General features: G+C 41.7%; 1 protein-coding gene across 2 annotated transcripts in view; it reads right to left on the bottom strand.

Annotated features, from left to right (window-relative positions):
* The window catches only part of LOC114794475 (cGMP-inhibited 3',5'-cyclic phosphodiesterase A-like), a 62,520-nt gene extending 45,564 nt beyond the window's left edge, over positions 1-16,956 (bottom strand). For both annotated transcript variants that reach the window (XM_028987041.1, XM_028987042.1), the window contains exon 1: positions 16,848-16,956. In XM_028987041.1, coding sequence (XP_028842874.1) covers positions 16,848-16,892 — 45 coding nt within the window. In that variant the 5' untranslated portion in view covers positions 16,893-16,956. The remainder of the gene's footprint in view (positions 1-16,847) is intronic.
* Between the last annotated feature and the right edge of the window lie 2,587 nt (positions 16,957-19,543).

Raw genomic sequence — 19,543 nt, 5'->3', positions numbered from 1 at the left:
CATAATTTCCCCTTCAGCAGACAGAACAGGCCGAATGTTGTTCCAAAAGCCGGGAAAGCTGGGACAGTCCAGGGAGACAGCTGCTCATAAATCATTATTACATAAAGAACTTTTCATTTGACAACTAATACATATGCATTAGCGAGATGTTTTTTCACCTCAGTGGCACCTTGGCGGATTGGGATTCGAACCAGCAACCTTCTGATTACGGGGCCACTTCCTTAAACGCAAGGCCACCACTGCCCCAAATAACATTTCAAAAGCAAGATTTTATTTTACATCTTGTATGTTACAAAATTTTGTGTGCTTGACAAATAAGTCATGTTACTTATGTTACAGACTGGAGCATCTGTCGTCCTGCCCCCAGCCCAGAGTAAAGGTGCAGCTTCTGTTCTTCTGTTCATTTATAAATTACATAGTTAGTTCATTGTCTATAGTTCTTGTCAAATCTATACAAAATGCCTCTTTTTTTCTCATATAAGCAGGTAAATGGATATTAATCTTTCATATTAAACATTTAAAAATGAAGTATTTTCATAGTGAACCTGCCTTAAGCCAGAAAATGTAGACAGGCTGGTTTTTATAGCCAAAATCTGAAAGCCTTGTTCAATGTATGTTTAAAATAGAAAAAATGTGTTTTACCTAAAATAATGAATAATTATGATTAATAATCAGGATTATAATATAGATAAAATCTTCGTGATTATCATGCAGATCTACAGGGGGAAATAATTATTTTAGCCCCTGTAATTTTTCCCACTTACAAAGAAATTATCAGTCTATAATTTCAGGCTTGTAGGTTTATTTGAACAATGAGCAGAACAATACAAAAATATCCAGACGAATGCATGTCAAAAAAGTTATACATTCATTTGCAATTTTATGAATGAAATTAGTAGTTCCCCAACTGTAATATCTGAGTTTACTATGTAACTAAAGATGTCAGTACTACACCGCAAGAAAACTGACTTATTCCTTGAGACCCAATGACTTTGTACCACAATTTTTCCTATTAAAAAAAATTCATCTTCATCTCATTAATGTCGACATTGAGGTTTCAGCTACCGTTACCAAAATCTTCTCAGAGGAAGTTTCATGTTACAAATCACAATCTTTTTTAGATTGGCAAATCTGAAACCTCCCCCTGCAGCGCTGCAGCTGAGGAAACAGTCATGAGAACCTCTGACTTCTGACCTTCTCCAGAGGCTACTGGAGCTCTCTGTCCTTCGATGCAAGACATCGGTAGATGCTGCAAAGCTGGACTCTTCAGAGATTCATGCTCCCAGATGGAAAACCTGAATAACAGTGTTTTAGCACACCAACTGGTCTTGAAATTCAACCTAATTCTAGCAACGCCACAAAAGTGAAATGCTACACATGATCATTTCTGTATAAATAAACCTGTTATGAAAGGAGACTGACAGTTAGACAGCTCACGGTGAGTTTTAAACATTTCGGAAAGGTCTTTCCTGCCAACCGCTGTCAGGCTCTACAACAGCTGACCACACATACATAGACTACACACACATCCAATACACCATTTCCATCTAATATCGCCACCATTCTATATTAAGGTGTCATAGTGCATATTTTAATGATCAATATTAATCAAGGACTATAGGGGTGAAAAGTTATAACAGATACAAGATGCAAGGAGTTAAGTAAAATAATAATAAAGTGGCAATGAGCAAAGTATGCACTTATTTCTCATAAAAAAATTCTAATACACCAGATTTCCTGACTTTTTAACTGAAAAAACACAGACAATGACATTTATCACAAATCTGGACCTTAATTCTAAAATTGTATGCAGGTTGTATGTGGTTTGGACGATGTCCATGTGTTATTACCTCATACACATTCATTTAATAGAAAGCAAAGTTTGCTGCGCAACAAGAGGTAATCGGAATACAGCAGAATAGTACATGGAATACATGGAGTTGGCTCCTGAAGCCTCGTGCAAACCCATCCATCCCTGCACCAATAACAAGGCTGATCATTTTTTTTAAAAGCAGGTGACTGAAGTGCTGAATTTTGCTTTTAATTATTTCAGTGTATATTTTTCAAGCACCAAAATTTCAAATAACATTATTTAGTTTGATGAAATTCAGGGTTCGAAAATTCAACCACAAAAAAATTCTGTTTTATCATCCAAGAATCTAAGCGATCACTTCATCTCAGCATCCAGACTCCTCTAAGGCCCGGGAATGTGAACAGAAGACAGCGGTGCGGTCGGCAAATCACATACGGCGCAAAGGATGGTACATTTTATAAGCACTTTATTTAAATGAGAAACACCGACGACGAATTTCAACAAAAACATTGATAATCAAGCCTTAGGCAGTAAATTATCTTTAATAATATGAATATATAACCCCTAAAACATTTATATCCTCTCTCTCTTCTACCATGTGCACCTGTGCAACTATGCGAAGAAATGAAAAATTCTGAAAAAACATGTGACCGGTCCCAAGCCCGGGTAAATGGGGAGGGCTACATCAGGAAGGGCATTTGCCAAATCAATTATGCGGACAACCAGCCTGATTCATCTGCTGTGGCGATGGGAGCAGCTGAAGGGAGACGATTACGTCCACAACCGTGTGGACATTTTCTGTATGGAAGGAAAAGAAGCTCTTAGCCATTCACACTCCTGCTTGCAGGAAATGCTCTGTAAATTTAAGATGATTTTGTCGGAGGAATGTTTTTGAAAAGCTTTGGTTTAAGATGCTTTTTTGGAAACATGGCCAGGAAAGAACAGAAAACTGACCTTACAACAGCTGCTTTAGCCTTGAGCTCTCATACAATTCAGAACTGTATTTTTATTAATGATTTCAGAAAGAAATGATGTTCTGGCGGGACATGAGGACTGACTCGTGGCTTTGGAAGCCAGTGTTTCCTGAGCATGACAGTGAATGGGTTAGCTGCTGAGTAAAGCTGTAATTGCTGTAGCAGAATCAGACCCGACAAGTACGGCTTTTTAAAAGCCTGGCTTTCTTTGCACACGCTACGAGTTCCAGACTAAGGGGAATGAAATGTGAGGGGAAATGATCAGGTTTAAATCATAATTGCCGTCTGCTTGCCTCCGTTTCACCTTCCTCCGTACACAGTGAGATGACAATAAAGTTGACTTTGACCTCCTCAGCATCCATTTTCGCATCTCTCTTGCTGTCGTGCCACAAGGTTGAGGTATTGAAGAGTGGCAAATGCTGAGGTGAGGACATGGCAATGCATTCACATATTCACATATTCACTTGAACCAAGCAAGCGGCAGCTGTGAGTGATCAGGACTCTCAGGGTAACAGGCGTTCCACTCGAGGTCATTCAAACAGACCACCAGACGACGGTGGCCACATTTCGTTTAACAATGAATATTTAATAAAACTAATTTACAAGCAGCAAATCATACAGAAAGGATAGGTACTATAGACCAGAAGTTAAGCTTGTACCTGACACCAACAAAAAATACAGAAATTGAGCCTTGGTCGGGTCAGGCCTGGCCCAAAATTGACAGCTCTGCCAACAAGGTGCTGCTGACCACACTTGTGAGTGAGGTGTGCTATTACTTTAATAAGTGAGTAGCATCGTGGCTGCTATCATATTTGATACTTTGGGCATTACATTTTACAAGTCTGGTTTCACTTCATCATCTGTCTCTATAAGGCCCTATTTGTCACTCAACTTGCCGTCAAGCACTTCCTTTTACCCATCAATAAATAAGAATTCTGAGTCGAATTATTTGCTGTAAATGTCATATTTCAACCTGCAAATTGGGTAATTGATTAATCAAAACACTGTATTGACTATGGAAGACACATCCAGAAACAAATGACCATTGAGGGATTTACCACCCTTTATACCGGCTGTATATGAGAATTTTTGTAGTACAAAATTTAGAAGACAAGCATCATATAGTATACAAAGTGTTATATGCAGAGTTTACATCATGGTAATGCAGTGGGTCGCGTGGCACCCCACCCGACTGACAATTTCCTGGCTCCACCACTGGCTATCAGAATCAATGGGCCATGCAAGCTATGGTGACACTGCGGTCTTCTTCTATGCACTTCATACATAAAACCCATCTCAGTGCAAGCAAGATCTAATTGGGGACTAATGAAAATGGACAGTGCTTCTGGGCTGGTCTGGAGTGCGAGAGGAGGACTCACTGCATGGACTTGACTACCATACATAATAAAGTCAGGGCTATAATAGTGCCAAAATGTGTTAGTTGATTCAGATGATGATTCAGGCCATGATGAAATGATGAAATGAGGCCATCCAGTAAAAAAAAACACACAAGACAATGCTACTTCAGATGTTGCTTATATTGCAGGACTGACAGAAAAACGCCTTCATTCTACAATGTATCATGGCTTTGACAACCAGTGACATAATCATACAAATGAGCATGACTATTTAAACACCAGCAATTTCTACTTCAGGCACTGCATTCAAGTGGAATTGCTATATCATGATATGTTGGTCCTGGTGAGCTGTGGCATTTAAAACCAGAACTCTGTATAGTTTTTGAGACCTCCGCTTTTACAACAATGCAGAAAAGCAGAAGACGGCTCAACAAAAAGAACCTGGAGATGTGAAGACATCTCACAAAATGAACTTTTTGTGAACGGGTAAGGATTCACACATCATGTGAACTTGAAGCATTGCCCAATAACAATTTATTTTGCCATAAATGAGTTTGCAGGCTCTCCCCATTTTGGTGCTGGTTTCCTCCCAACCTCCAATGGCATATACACGAGGTGGAGACCTGCTGCCCTAGGCTGACTGTAGGCATGAGTGTGTGAGTGAATGTGTGTGTGTGCACCCTGTGGTCACCCCGCCCTGCACCCAGTGTCCCAAGCATGGCAGCCGCGACCCCGATTGACAAGACTAAGCATTGACATTGAGTTAGTGAATATGAGAAAATACTGAAAAAAAGTCATTAATTACATATATACAAAATGCATTTATTTAGATCTCAACATATGAATCTTGAGAAACGAAATTGTGGAGAACAAGGCAGAACAACAGGGTAAAAGAAAACAAAGGGAAAAGAGTGAATGTACACGGAAGCAGAAGAGCCCTTCACCACACAGGGAAAGTGCGCTCTAATACAAGTTTGAGGCAAGGCGCTGGATTCTGTGGGATCGATGTTTAAAAATTACCTCTCTAGGGCCGGGGCCCGCACCGAGTAACCATGGCGACGGGCGGACAGGCTGACGTCAAAGCTGGCATTATGTGATTACTCATTCAGGCTCGGAGCAGGCTCCGTAAAACAGAAAAAAAAAAAAAACGTGGGGTAGCCACTGGAGAACCTCACCATTCATACAACATCGATGAACTTCACAAATACAGATTTAGCAGTTAAACACGCTTAGCTGCATATAAGTTATGAAGTCTTAAAATGACTACATGATAACAAGAGGAACAAAAGAATCTTAAAATGATGAAAGATATGCAGAAATGCAGGCAGAATCACATTTCCATGGAATAAGAGAATCAGATTTAATGAGCATCGTACCACTGGACCCTCTTAAGACCAACTTCCCTTTATTCTGGAAGCAGTTCCAGAGAAAAACTACTGTACTATACACACTTCATGTGTTCAACTCCACACAAGAGCACGAAGCAATGCTAAGAAAAGTCATGCAACCAATACGCAAAATTATGCAGTATGCAATATTTTTATGTTTTGAGGCATTTTTACAAACTGTCCTGGTCTCCATTTGGCTTTGTTTCTGCTTTGTTTCAGGCAGTGCATCCCCCGTCACTGACATACATGCAGAGCCAAGATGGCAACGCTCTGCATGCATCATCACACATACTTACACACACAAATGAATTTCTCAATTCCAACAGCATGTAAAGCACCGTGGATCTTTAATAAATATGCCGAGCAAATGAGGTTCTGAAATTGGTGAGTCGAACCCACAGTAGCTCCCGCCTCACTTCGCAACGTGAGGCTCTGCTCAGATCCTGCTGGAGCTTGGAAAATGTTTGGCTTTTCATTTTGAACCTCAGAATCTGTCCAGCAGCCCTTCACAGACAACAGCATAAACATCCTAATAGAACACAGCTGCACACACACACACACACACACACACACACGTCTGTCACCTACTTTTCAGACTGGCCCTGATTAATCTGACATAAATCTACGTTTCAAGACTGCAGTTTGTTCGTTGCCTGCACACTAAAACATTATTAACCTATTTTCATTAAAGCTACCACCTCAACACACAAAAGCTCTATTGAATCACTACTGACGCCATGTTCTCATGCAAAAGCCTCCAGAACAATCAAACATTAACAAGCTGAGCGAAATGTTCACATGCCAATCAGAATGGAATGTGGTCGTTTTTGCATTTCTGTTCCATTTTGGCATTAATGTATCTTAGTTTTGCACCATTGGATGCATTTGCTACTCCAAAAAGCTTTTAAAGTAAATCTTCAAAACACAGCTGTAATTTTTTGTACATTTTTTGTTCAGTTATTATTAATTTCAATACTTTTTTTACAGTTTGCTAATGTTGACTGCTTTATTTTCTGTGTATAAATGAATATAAATAAATCTTAATTCTGTTCCTAATTTGAGAAAGATGGCAGTACCATTAAAACCCATGCCTATTAGTGAGTGGTAGTGTTTGTGGTTTAAATAATTTATGGTGCATCCCAGTCATGTTTACACATTGATACGGTGCACACACACAGAACTGATGTCACACTGTGCATCTGACTCCCACCTCCATAAGCTCCATCGTATTTAATGCCATGAATATCAGGCCCAGATCAGTTTTTTATGATGGCACATGTAATAAATGCCATAGCAATAATGGTGACTGTGACTAAGGTAGGTTTCTCATTGTGGCAATTAGAGCTACATCAGTATTGAAGTGATCAGGTTTGATTATTTCAAGCGTAACTTTTGGATAACATAAAGCAGTGATTTTTCAGGGAACAGTTGAACTTTATTGACAGGCTGTCAGACTGATCTCACGTGTAGATAACAGCACTGCAGATTTCATGACACCTGATCATAAAACTGGTTATTGCTGTTAGTCATGAAAAAAATGTAACAGATATTTTAATGAAGAAAAAAACTTTTATCCACTAACTATCCACCAAACCTAGGCAGCATTAAACAGAACAGGGTTTTTACTGATGAACAAAACATAAATCAACGCAGGAAAGACACAATCTTGCCGCTAGTTAAGATGAAGGTGCAGCAACAAGAACTGGACATGGCAGGGACGTGGAAAGAGAAGACAATCAAGTCCTGGACCTGGACAAGTGGAGAGCATGACAACATCAGCAATACATTTTAATTTTCAAGATAACGCATCCGACTGGGTTTGGTTCTGTTTGAAGTATTGGCTTCATTCTAGAGCCTTGTTGACCACTAACACCTCCAGTCATAACGTGTTCACTGAGACTGGCACGGTGTGGGGTGTGGGTATTAACGGGTTTGGAGAACCCTGGACCCTAGAGCTTGGCACGGCCACTCCTGAATGTGACAAATCTTCATTAAGCTTTATGACCTTTATGAAATAATCAGTCCATCAGGCTTGTTGGCTGCCTTTTGTCACTCTAAAACACTTTCATATTAAAGAGGGCCATGCTGAAGATGAGCTGAAATGACAAATAAAAGATTCCATTTGACCTCCGCGACCCACGTCCGAGGCAACGTCTGATTTATGCTTTATTTTACAAAGTTCTTCTTACTGATGGAGTGGGACGCACAAGGCAGGAGATCACTCTGTCCTGCTGATTGAGTTGGAATAGCCTGCTGCTTCTCTGACTGGCTCAAGCGGCATCTAATAACACAACACTGAAGTAGCTTCAAATGGTCAGTTGCAGATCCACCTTAAACACCGCTCAAGCTGCAGTACCCGTATTACGCCTGTATAGTTCTGCAAGGCTTAAAGCCAAGAAAACTAGTTTCATTAATACAGAACTTTTTAAATACGTACATGTTTTTTTAAATCTGTACATGTGCCCACTCAACATTGGCTTCGCTGAAATTTTCACATAGCAACCGTGCATTGGATTGATGAAAAAAACAAAAAAACACTACAGTTTAAAAGCTCTGGGCCACTGAAAACTCACTTGTTAAATGTAAAATAGAATGTGTAGAAATAGTATCAACTAATACCTTTCTGGCCCAAAACATTTGTAAAATTGACCTGCTCATTTATAGATTTATGATGAATATGGAGGGTTCAGTGTATAACTCAATAACTGGCATTAAAGCCTGTAGTATTTAAGGTGGAACAGACCATCCGAATAAGGAGCTGTTTTTAACAACAGATTTTACAATAAACTATGTTAGTACATAATTCTAAATTTATGTTTCTGTGTGTATGTCACCCCACCCTCTCTCCATACACACATACACAGTTTGGTGAAGAACGATGCCTTTTGTCAGGATTTGAACCAGAAGTTGATTGACAGCATGTCAGGGCGAATTGCAGAGGTCTTGGATAAAAAGGGCCAGCACTGTTAATATTAACTCTTTGCATAAAGTTGATGGAATTGCCAAAAAAGCCTTTGAAACTTATAAAGTGCTTCAAATTATACTTCAATACACCACAGATACAACTGACAAAAAGATCTAAAAACAGTGAAGCAGCAAACTTTGTGAAAACCAGTATCTGTGTCATTCTCAAAACTTTTGGCCACGACTGTATGTGTCCATGTGTGTATGTGTGTGTCTGTATTTTTCTATGTATCCCAGCCAGTGTACGTTATAACAACAAGCTTTTTGAGCCGAAAGTGTGATGGTTCCATGTGTCTGTCAGCCAGGGCTGCTCAGTTCTGCCAAAAAGGTACGAAGACGGGGAAACATCATGCAACACACGACACACACTAAAAGCCAACAATTACACACACCCTCAATCACTGATGTCTCCCCAAACATTCACTGCCGGTGATCTGCATGTAACTGATGTGTGTGTATGTGTGTGTGTGTATGTGTGTGTGTGTGTGTGTGCCAGTTCCTTTGTTTGGATCCTTAAGAACTCATTACCAAGAATCAGTTTTGAACCTAATACTCTGCACAAAAATGACCATCATGATGTCACCAATGACCTCTGCATTCTCCTTTTACAAAATGGCCCTAGCGTCATGGAGGCTGATAAAAAGCAGAGAAGGCCTGTAAGGTCAGGCCTTGTCCAGTGGCCGATGAGAAGCTTACATAACGCCTGACCAGTTCGAATTTTTCATTTCATCGCCCCTGGCAGTGGTCTCTTTTTTAAACGCAGTTTATGTAACGTTTACTGGGAGGGGCTATGGAAGCCGTCCAGACAGTGCGTCTGCTGGGATCGTTTAGGATGACAGCAGATGGTGTCCTGGACCTCAGTGATTCGCAGTGGTCCGCCATCTCAACAAGGTCCCATGGGGTCTGCGATTAGATGCCCACAGGAGAAACGTCTGTTGCGCACCTTGTCCTCATGGCCCAACGCAAACGGCATTGTACAACATTAAATCCACAACACTAACTCGAAAGAGCTTTAAAACAGTATTGATTATTTCCCCACAAAACATCCAAATCATATCATATCTAATTAGGTCAAACGAGTGACCGTGTTATTTTTAGAAGGGCTGTGAACGAGGCACTTTCCAAAATGGGGTTACATCAGCACATCACTCTTTCCTACAGCATGTGTGCTAAATAATATGCACTCAGTTCCATACAAACTTTTTTTTTCACCAGAAAGATGTATACCGTGAAATAACTATCAACAGCCAAGTAGGATTATTATTTTTTTTTTTTTGCCCATTCATAAATTTTCGTCTTATATCCATGCTCAGGAGTTCTCAGCAGTTTGGCCTTATTTTACAAGTGCTTATGGGACGGGATATTGTGTAAGACTCGGGTCTTGAAAAACAGCTTGTATCACAGCTTGGCACATCTGCTCGGGGGGCCTGGGGCGATGAACGCGGGCACGTTTGCTGAGTGACGTCCGCAGCCCGTCTGCTCCTCTTTTCGCCGAGCAGAGCCAGTGGAACCACAACTGCATCCACTTCCGGGTCAGAGCTCACGTAATAAACAGGGCCAGTGGTGGCCTAGCGGGTAAGGAAGCGGACCCCTAATCGAACATCCGTGGGTTCGAATTGTGAACTGCCAAGGTGCCTCTGAGCGAAGTATCGTCCCCAGACACTGCTCCCCGGGCGCCTTTCAATGCTGCCATTTACACGTAAAACCAATGCGACAGAGGAAACACACACAACACATTCAGCTGCACTTATGTGTACTCTTATGTACACTATATTGTTCATTTATACACACTTATAGACCTATGTACATTCATACATACATTTATATTCAGTATATGTATTTATAAACAGTATAAACATTTTATACAATTTGTACAAATAACACTTACACGCATCCTTACACGTTGTTGTTGCTGTTGTTTTTTCCTACATTGTACTTGAGAGACACCGTCTACCGGAATCAAGTTCCTTGTATGTGCTTGCACATACTTGGCCAATAAACATGATTCTGATTCTGATATATTTGGCTAGATTGGGCAAAGTGAGTAGAAGAACAGTTCAGCTCACTGAAAAAGACCCCAGAAGACCAGGCGTGAGACACGCCCCGCAGCCACAGACAACTTAAAGGAAGAGGACGCTTTTCATATAGAGAAGACGATGGAAGATGTGCTCCTCATTTCCTGGACAGCAGGGGGGCATGTCAGGGGACGAGCAGGACCACCCAAAGCCGTAGACCAGCGCTCGATAAAAAAGACCCGTGCCACAAACTGTCCCGCAAAACACATCCCTTCTCAAGCCTGAACGTAAACTGATCTGTCAAGCCGACATTTTCATATTTACTGCGTCTGCAGCAGGAAGGTGGGAGCAGCTCGTGTTCGGCTAAGGACAAACCAACTATGGTATAAAGCTGACGTTAATCGAAGCCACTTCTAAACAAACGTCACATTCAAGTCCATTTCAGTCAAGTTACTTTCCGAGGAGACGCACACACTGCCCCGGACTGTCATCATATATGGATCCTTTTACTGCTACAGAAAGGCTATTTTCAATGAACTGCTGGAAAGGCTGTGCGGGACACACCATTCATCGTGGTTTTAATACCAAACATGTTTTTAGATTTGTTTGGCACAGTTTAAGAAGATTCCATTCCGCTTCAGACTCCAAACTTCCACTCCACCTGGAAAAAGCATAAAATACTAAGGAAAGCACAAGGTAAGGTGGCGTGTAAGAAACAAAGAATGAGGACAGAACAGAAATATAGAAACAGAAATATAGAACAGAAATATAGAAATATCATTTATGCTACCAGATTCAAGCAATTTGACATTTCTGTAATTCAGTGTCTCATTGTACTCTGAAATGAAAGCATAGAACAAAAAATGTATTTTAGACCAAAATGTATTTTACACTCTTAATGTAAAATGTATTTTACACTCAAAGCCCAAGGTAAGTTGGCGTGTAAGAAACAAAGAATGAGGACAGAATAGTATTTGTGGGGGGGTGGTGGCCTAGCGGTTAAGGAAGTGGCCCCGTAATCAGAAGGTTGCCAAGTTGCCACTGAGCAAAGCACCGTCCCCACACACTGCTCCCCGGGCGCCTGTCATGGCTGCCCACTGCTCACTCAGGGTGATGGGTTAAATGCAGAGGACAAATTTCACTGTGTGCACCGTGTGTTGTGCTGCTGTGTATCACATATTTTTTTTTGTATTTTACACTCTTCACTCATCAAAGACCCAAGCTGAACAGTGGTGGCATCCACAACCTGAATCTTAATTAAGGTCTTACTTTTGGAAAAAGACTTTTAAAACTTCTTAAAAACCTACTACATAATCAGTCAGAATGTCTTTATCTAGCATCTTCGGATACAATGTGCTTTACAATGTGACATATTTAGAATTTCCTAAACTGAATTAAGTTCAGAAAATGCTTGTACGAATTTAACATCTCATGGGACTTGGGTGTCACACTTCACAGACAATTCAGATACTGCATAGTGACATTCGGCCAAAAAATATTTCCTTGTCACTACTCAGAAATACACCAGTGTGTAGGTGTGAATACCGACAATGGAAACAGGTTCCTAAAGAGTTGTTAATATGGTCCAAACATAAATCATTAAAACCTGTAAAGGAAATAAATGCAGCAGCAGGTTTTTAGACAGAAAGCAGAGCCTGTGAAGCCCACATCCTGCATGGACAGTGAAAACTAAACTTCCCAACTTTACCACAGTGGAGGCATTAATCCACACGTCACATTTCAGTAGCGAGAGGACCGAATACCGAATTACAGCAATGATACATTAAAATGCACTAGTGTTATAAATAAATATAAATATTCAAAACTAAACTAAAAATTCATTTTAAATAAATAAATAAATAAATAAATAAATAAATAAATAAATAAATAAATAAATAAATAATCTAAAACAAATGTGGGATTTCCAGTGATAGAGATCTTAAGCACTTATATAAGTCACTCTGGATAAGAATGTCTGCCAAATGCTTTAAATAAATAAATGGTCCAGTTCATTTATTGAACTATTACATATCAGTAAATTAGGAATGATGTTTTGTTAATACATTAATAAAGAAAGTTGTTTTCGCTCACAATAAAATATTGTTTTCAAAATCCAAAGAACTGTTAAGATTACCATTGTGGATTAGAACCAGAATCAATTAAATTATTAGAATGGAGCCACCCCAGGCTGACTGAGACACTGACATCTGTGGCAAACCTGAGCAGCGCAGAACAGAGCAGTGCAGCACAATCTCTTGACTCAGCATCCCAGAGGTTATGGTTGCTCTCGAACGGCATCGTACAAATGTTCTCGAAGAGAATCTCTCAAAGGAGTCATTTACGTCAGAGAGAATGAATCCCCCACCCACACACACACACACACACACATACACACACACTCCTTTTGGCCTAGAACAATCTGTTCACCTTCCATAATTGAAAACATGTCCCATCCCCCACCTACCAGTCTGCAGAGGCCTCTGAACTATAATTGTCATAAGACGTTGTCACATGGATGCTCACACAGATGTTCCATAAATCCTTCTATAAAGTCTCTGTCAGAAATGTCCCTGTCCTCGTTTTGGAGACACTTTCTGCCCAGTTTATCCTACTGATGCTGGTGTGGTGGTGGTGGTGGGCGTCAGGAGGTGGGTGCGCTCAGTGCTGCTCATCTGGACTCAATGTTGGCCCCAGCATCTGGGAACCATCAAAAGGTTTGGGCGCCACGGAAACGCACTGCAGCATTCAGATTCCCACAATATTTCCACAAGTAATCACTATTGTTATTTATAGTGGCTATTAACTATTACAACTATTTATTATAGATGATTATATTTTATGTAGTTTTACTGTATTCTGGTACTGGATTGAAGATTCAGTAATTGATTGGTCTCATGCATAGTTACAGCAGTACAACACGCAGTGAAATGCATCCTGAACATACTTAAGTAAAAGTTATATAATTAAATAAAATAGAAAAGTGTAAAATAATCTAAAAAAGAAAAATAAGGCTAGTAGGCAATCTATAACACAAGCAACATATTTATGATCAATGAGAACATGAGACACAGATTCCTTATTCTGCACTGTGCACTGTGCATGGATGTGCCTGATCTGAGTACATCGCCACCCTGGGTGGGAATAACTCTCATCTCACTGACCGATTTTTGAAAACATAATGTGAAATAATGAAGAAAATTTAGAAGATGCATCATGATAAATCGATATATCGAATCAAATCAAATTTGATTCACACCTCTATACTAGACTTTCACTATTTTATGTTGTTACATGTGTTACATATCAAAAAATCATTCTATCACTGTACTGCTGGTCCTGTCATGCCCCTTTTCTGTAGTTAAAATATATCCTTCCAAAAGAAAAAGATTACATTGTACATCTTGCACACAATTTTAAGCAGCCAGCTAAAACAGAATGAAGGATATTTTACAAGAGGGAGAATGTAGCTGTATTGATTTATTGTCTTAATAATAATAATAATAATAGTACTAATGTGATTTTTTTTCAGTGTGTATACAGACATCATGAGGTTGTAAATGTGACATCCAGTCAGAAACTACAACTAGCACTGACACTGAGCCCGCTGTTCCACATCGTGGAAGGCCGAATGAAATCCAGATTGAAAGGACCGGGTTCAAGCACAGATTTAACCTGACAAGCACAGCAGGGGACAGAAATAATAAGAATACGAAGAACACGATTAATAAACAATTCCAAAACCATTTTCCTCTCTTGAATGGGATAATATTAGTGTTGGTGTCAGGTCTTGCTGATTGCATCCTCAGAGCCGGGGCATGAAGCCCGATTCTAGCAGCACAAGTCATGCTGGATCCACCGTACGTCTCCGTTAACACGCTGAAGGCTTACTGACGACAGGCCTGACAGAGACACAGAGACGTCTGTTTATCAAGAAAACAACGGCCCAGGACTACGCTTTGTGCTTTTAGCTCATCAGAGGGAGGGAGGAAGGGATGGAGCAATGTTGGAGGAAAGCTTCTGGCTCTGGCTTTTTCAAATAAACCTCTTTCGTACAAGGAGCAAGCAGCCTGAGAGGGTTCTACACTTACATTTATAGTTGTGGCATTTATCAAACGCCCTTATCCAGACTGTTACAGGGACTGTCCCCCTGGAGACACTCATCTGGTTCATTGGTGAGTGTGTTACCCACTAAGCTACTACCACCCTATTACTAGCAGTCTAAAAATATCTTTAAGTGAAGTGATTGTCATTGTGAAACACTGCAGCACAGCACACGGTGACACAACGAAATGTGTCCTCTGCTTTTAACCATCACCCTTGGTGAGCAGTGGGCAGCCATAACAGGCGCCCGGGGAGCAGTGTGTGGGGACGGTGCTTTGCTCAGTGGCACCTTGGCAAATTGGTGGATTGGGATTTGAACCTTCTGATTACGGGGCCGCTTCCTTAACCGCTAGGCCACCACAGCTATAAGAAATGCCTTCTGTTACATTTACAAATGAACTTAGTTACAATGTAATAGACATGTAACAATCTCAATTACAATAACATTGTAACTAATCACATTTGATTACTTTTGTAAATTGTGGTGTTCTGGTTAATGAGTGAGTGCGTTACCCACTAAGCTACTAGAACCCTATAAAAAATTCTCTACTGCTCAGGAAATTGAACCGCAGTCGTCCCCTTGACAAGCGGAGACGCTTACCACTACACTAATTAGTAGCTCCACGTCACCACTCTGATGCCATCACCAAGATTTACAGCAGTGACGGCAGCAGCAGGACAGGGCAGGAGGAACGGACGCAATCGCACGACTTCATAGAAACCGGGGGTTTATTTAGAACATTACACGTCGGAACAGGACAGGGTAGGGCGTCAAATGACCCGATGCAGACTAGACACAATAGGACTGCTTTATACACGTAACGTCAGGTGAACACGATCAGGAATTAGGGCCACAACATTCCGGACTGTGTCGGTATCATAGAACCACTTCATGGGTCACCATATCTGACAAATTGTTTTAGTTGAGTTGAATATTCGATATTCAAAAATATCAACAGATGTGAGGCAAGCCTGCAGATTTTGTAAGATTTTGTTGAGTTTACTGTTCTTAAAATGTGATCGGTCTGAAGTGACAGCAAACACACGTTCCAGGGTTCCACTTTAATCCCAACCCACCCAAGTCAACAGGAGAGAAGCAACGAAAGGAGCGTCAGATGCGTCTGACCACAGCGCTGGACCAGCAACAAGCCTGCGCTTCTGCCTACCGTCACTAGAGGGCTCAGTGTAAAAGGTCCGAGCCGTGACCCCCGAGGGGTCATACAGGCATAACAGGAGGCAACGTTCCAATAACGGAATAAAAAGGAACGCTACGTGCAGATTTATTGGCAGCCGGTCACCTAGCGGTCACCATCTGAACCGGTAGCCTGTCTAGGAATTTTGTCAAGTGATCTTCACAATGCGTCCACATATTATGTCATTAAAACCAAAATGCCGAGGAGGTTGAGGCAGGGACATGGCGATCACTTTGATGTAATGAAGCAACATTAGCTTTTTGTTGAAGACACTTGTCTCATCCTTATATAATGGGTCTTAGGAATTGTCAGCATGTGCCATCGTTGTGTCCCACTACCCTTGTTTTCTGTCACCTGTCTCCATTGGCGTGGTCTATATTCTGCGCGTTACTCCCTCTCTTCACCTACTACTACGAAACAAGAATTTCACTCTGCTGCAAAATACAAGCTCATCAAATATTAACTCCTGGTCGTGTCGAGATGCTGCCGTCACCTCTGACTCTGTCAATGTGCAACATTTATTAGAACCCTTCGATCCCATTGTTCCGTTTCAACGTGCTCTCGCCACGGCATTGTCCCCTGGTGAATCATTTCCAAAAGATATACGCTATCGTAACTCCCCGACCAATCCCAGCAGATTTACAGGCCGCTGAGACGTCCGAGACAATGCCATATTTCACGCAGAGGAGGGCAAATGCGTCACAGTGCACCCTTTGAAAGCTGGTGACACAGCACCTCCACGGGTTCACGACTTCGGCCTCAATGAGTGCTTTGATCCCGGCCCCAAAAATCTGGTTCCCATTGAGGCGCTTGCCACGCTCACAGTTTCTCCCGTGGAGGGGGGCTTGTGTGCTCACCTCTCCCGAGCCGCACGGAGTGGGGGTCCCATCTGGTCCCCAAGACACGAACACCCATCAAACACGCACACCGGCCACCGATCCACTCCATCCTCTTTTCCCAGACAGCAAAAGTTCTCCCCCTGCTCCAGGCAGCACCAGCCCCCCCCCCCCACTGCCACGGAGAACATCCCGACGTTCCTACCTGCTCCCTCTGGATGCAGGGCAGCGAGGTCCTCCGGTGCGCCATGCCTGCAGGTCTCCGGACCGGAGCTCCGCGGGAGCCGACACGCACCGAGCGGCGCGGCGCGACGAGTGAGGGACGCGGGCGGGGTGCGAGTCCGAGATCCCCACCCCCCCGCGTCCCCACGCACATCCGTCCCGCCCGTGCTCCGTTATTCCGCTCGTTTCCATTTTAATACAGAAATAGGACGCCTTTCTAAAGCTCGAAAGGGCGAATACTTTATCACGATGAGTTGCAACCTGATTTGGAATCAGCCAGCATCTTTATACCTGCATGTAAAAGGAATTCTGCTGGTTTAAAAAACAAGTTCAAAACTGTTCTTTTCTGCATGTGTTTCATTCGAATAATGATGGTACTTGTACCATACCCAATCTAAATAACTGGACGAGAGTCTTATCTATTTCCATGTACTGCGTGTACTATTAAACAAGGATGGAGGATTATTTTAACATCATGAATGGATGCTGCTAGAAAGGTGGCTGCACAGTTGAGCAAAGCATTTAATAGGCAACTTGTCTTTATTTTTCAAGCACATACCCCCATATTTTTAAATCAGTTAATCTATGGTACGAAGACATGGAGGGGTTAATGGTTTCTAAAACGTAAAATTATGTGAAAGAATGTAGAGTACATATATTTAATCCATTAACATTTTCTACATTTCCTTTTTTTGTTAATAATACAATAGAAAAATGGAATGTTTTCAGAACCTAGCGGCATGGTGAAGAGTTAAAGTGTGTGGTTGAGTAGGAGATAAAGCAGAACACCTCCTGTGAAGGGAAGAGGACAGGAAGAGAGAGAAGGAGCCAAGAACTCAAGTGCAGACCCTTCGTGGATGATATACTCCTTTTCACCCGCCAGGCCAGTCTCAATAAAGGTGCTTTATCCCCATCTCCTTCTTCGTGGCATAGGAAGACAAATGACATTTTGTTAAACAACTGGGACATTCACTTTATGGGTCCTCCACCATGTAATTGCATCTACTGTAGTTCTACCAGCAACGTAATATCAGCGTAATGCAGCATAGGCCTGGTGAGAGTTTGGGTAAACGTGTCCACTTGACCTTTCAGTTGTCTTCTTGCCTGTATGGGTAAGGGTATGGAGGTGGACGTATCAGGGCTTGTCAGCTTTGCATCTCATTTCCCACAGAAACTCCAGTTAGCCTCTTTTTTCGATCCTGGTGAGATCAGCATGAACCACTGATTGGAAAAGTACATTGTGAAACTGCTGTCAGTAGTCCTTGCTGTACGTCTGCAGGCTGTTATAAATTACCCAGAAGAATTTTGATGACCATGGAATACATTGCTCTTCCCAAAGAATTTTGACCATTGTGTGGCCAATCGTAAAATGCTGTTTTATGGAGGCAAATCCAGACATCTGGTTCTTTTCTGGGCTTGTAGTCTGTCATCTAGTGCAGAAGAGGACATAAGAAACATGGTTCTTCTCAGGAGACCCTAAGCAGGGGCATTAAAGTCTTCCAAATGAAAGGATGTATCAGACCAGGATATCAATAAAAACCTGTTCAATGTAAAGTGCTAATGCACACAGTGCATTGGGGCAGTGGTGGCCTAGCGGTCAAGGAAGCGGCCCCGTAATCAGAAGGTTGCCGGTTTGAATCCCGAATCGCCAAGGTGCCGCTGAGCAAAGCACCGTCCCCACACACTGCTCCCCGGGCGCCTGTCATGGTGCCCACTGCTCATTCAGGGTGATGGGTTAAATGCAGAGTGTGCACCGTGTGCTGTCAATCACTTCACTTTATCTTTAAGAGAAATGTAGTGAATTATGTGTAATATGATATTATGTGAATAGGAGGAACAGATACTACAGACGTAAAGAAAGAATGAAGTTCTAAGCTTTTTTCGGTTTGTCACGGGCGACGATGTGAATGGATGGACGCACTTGCACGATCACACAAGACAACAATCCATGACCCAATGAGGACATGAAACGATACTAACAATCAGGACAATCAGGATGACTACATCAACAACATCCAAACTCGAGACCAAACCGCGGCAGCAGAGTGCTCCCCCTGGAGTCTGACCATGACAATAAATATTAACTATGCCAGTGGTTCTCAAACTTTGCACAATGAGCCTCCTTAGAGGGAACCCAAGTACAACAGTTTGAGAACCCAGAAAATACACTGTCCAGGGGACATACCTGACATCTTGTCAAATCATGTAAATACTAGTATGCTAGTTTAATATCTGTTTATCAACAGTTTTCGATTACTACATTTAAAAAAGTTATCTAGAATTGCAGTAGGTTAGATGAGGGTTCAACATTTCCAGCAGTACTAACTTCTGCAGCATTACTAATGATGTGTGAGTGTTAACGATAGTGTGGAGTGTTGTGTGTAGTGGAATCTTGACTATATTTATTCTGGATTTAAATATTAAAACTGTCTGATTCCAGAATACTACATGTTCTCCAAAGATTTGGGGCTCTATACGCAAATCCTGCATATGCTCGAATCAGGAGATAAAGCAGGTGGCAAGAACAATGCCTGCACGCTAACTACATAAAGGTGAATACAATATTAATCGGGGAACACAACACACAAAACAGATGGAAAACCTGGCCTGGAGCGGCAGGTTGAGTTCGGATTGTGATAAATCCACCCGCTGTCACCCCTTCGCTTGAGAATTTCTCAT

Source organism: Denticeps clupeoides, chromosome 7, assembly GCF_900700375.1.
Source record: "Denticeps clupeoides chromosome 7, fDenClu1.1, whole genome shotgun sequence".
Lineage (NCBI taxonomy): Eukaryota > Metazoa > Chordata > Actinopteri > Clupeiformes > Denticipitidae > Denticeps > Denticeps clupeoides.
This window is presented reverse-complemented; position numbering and strand designations above follow the sequence as displayed.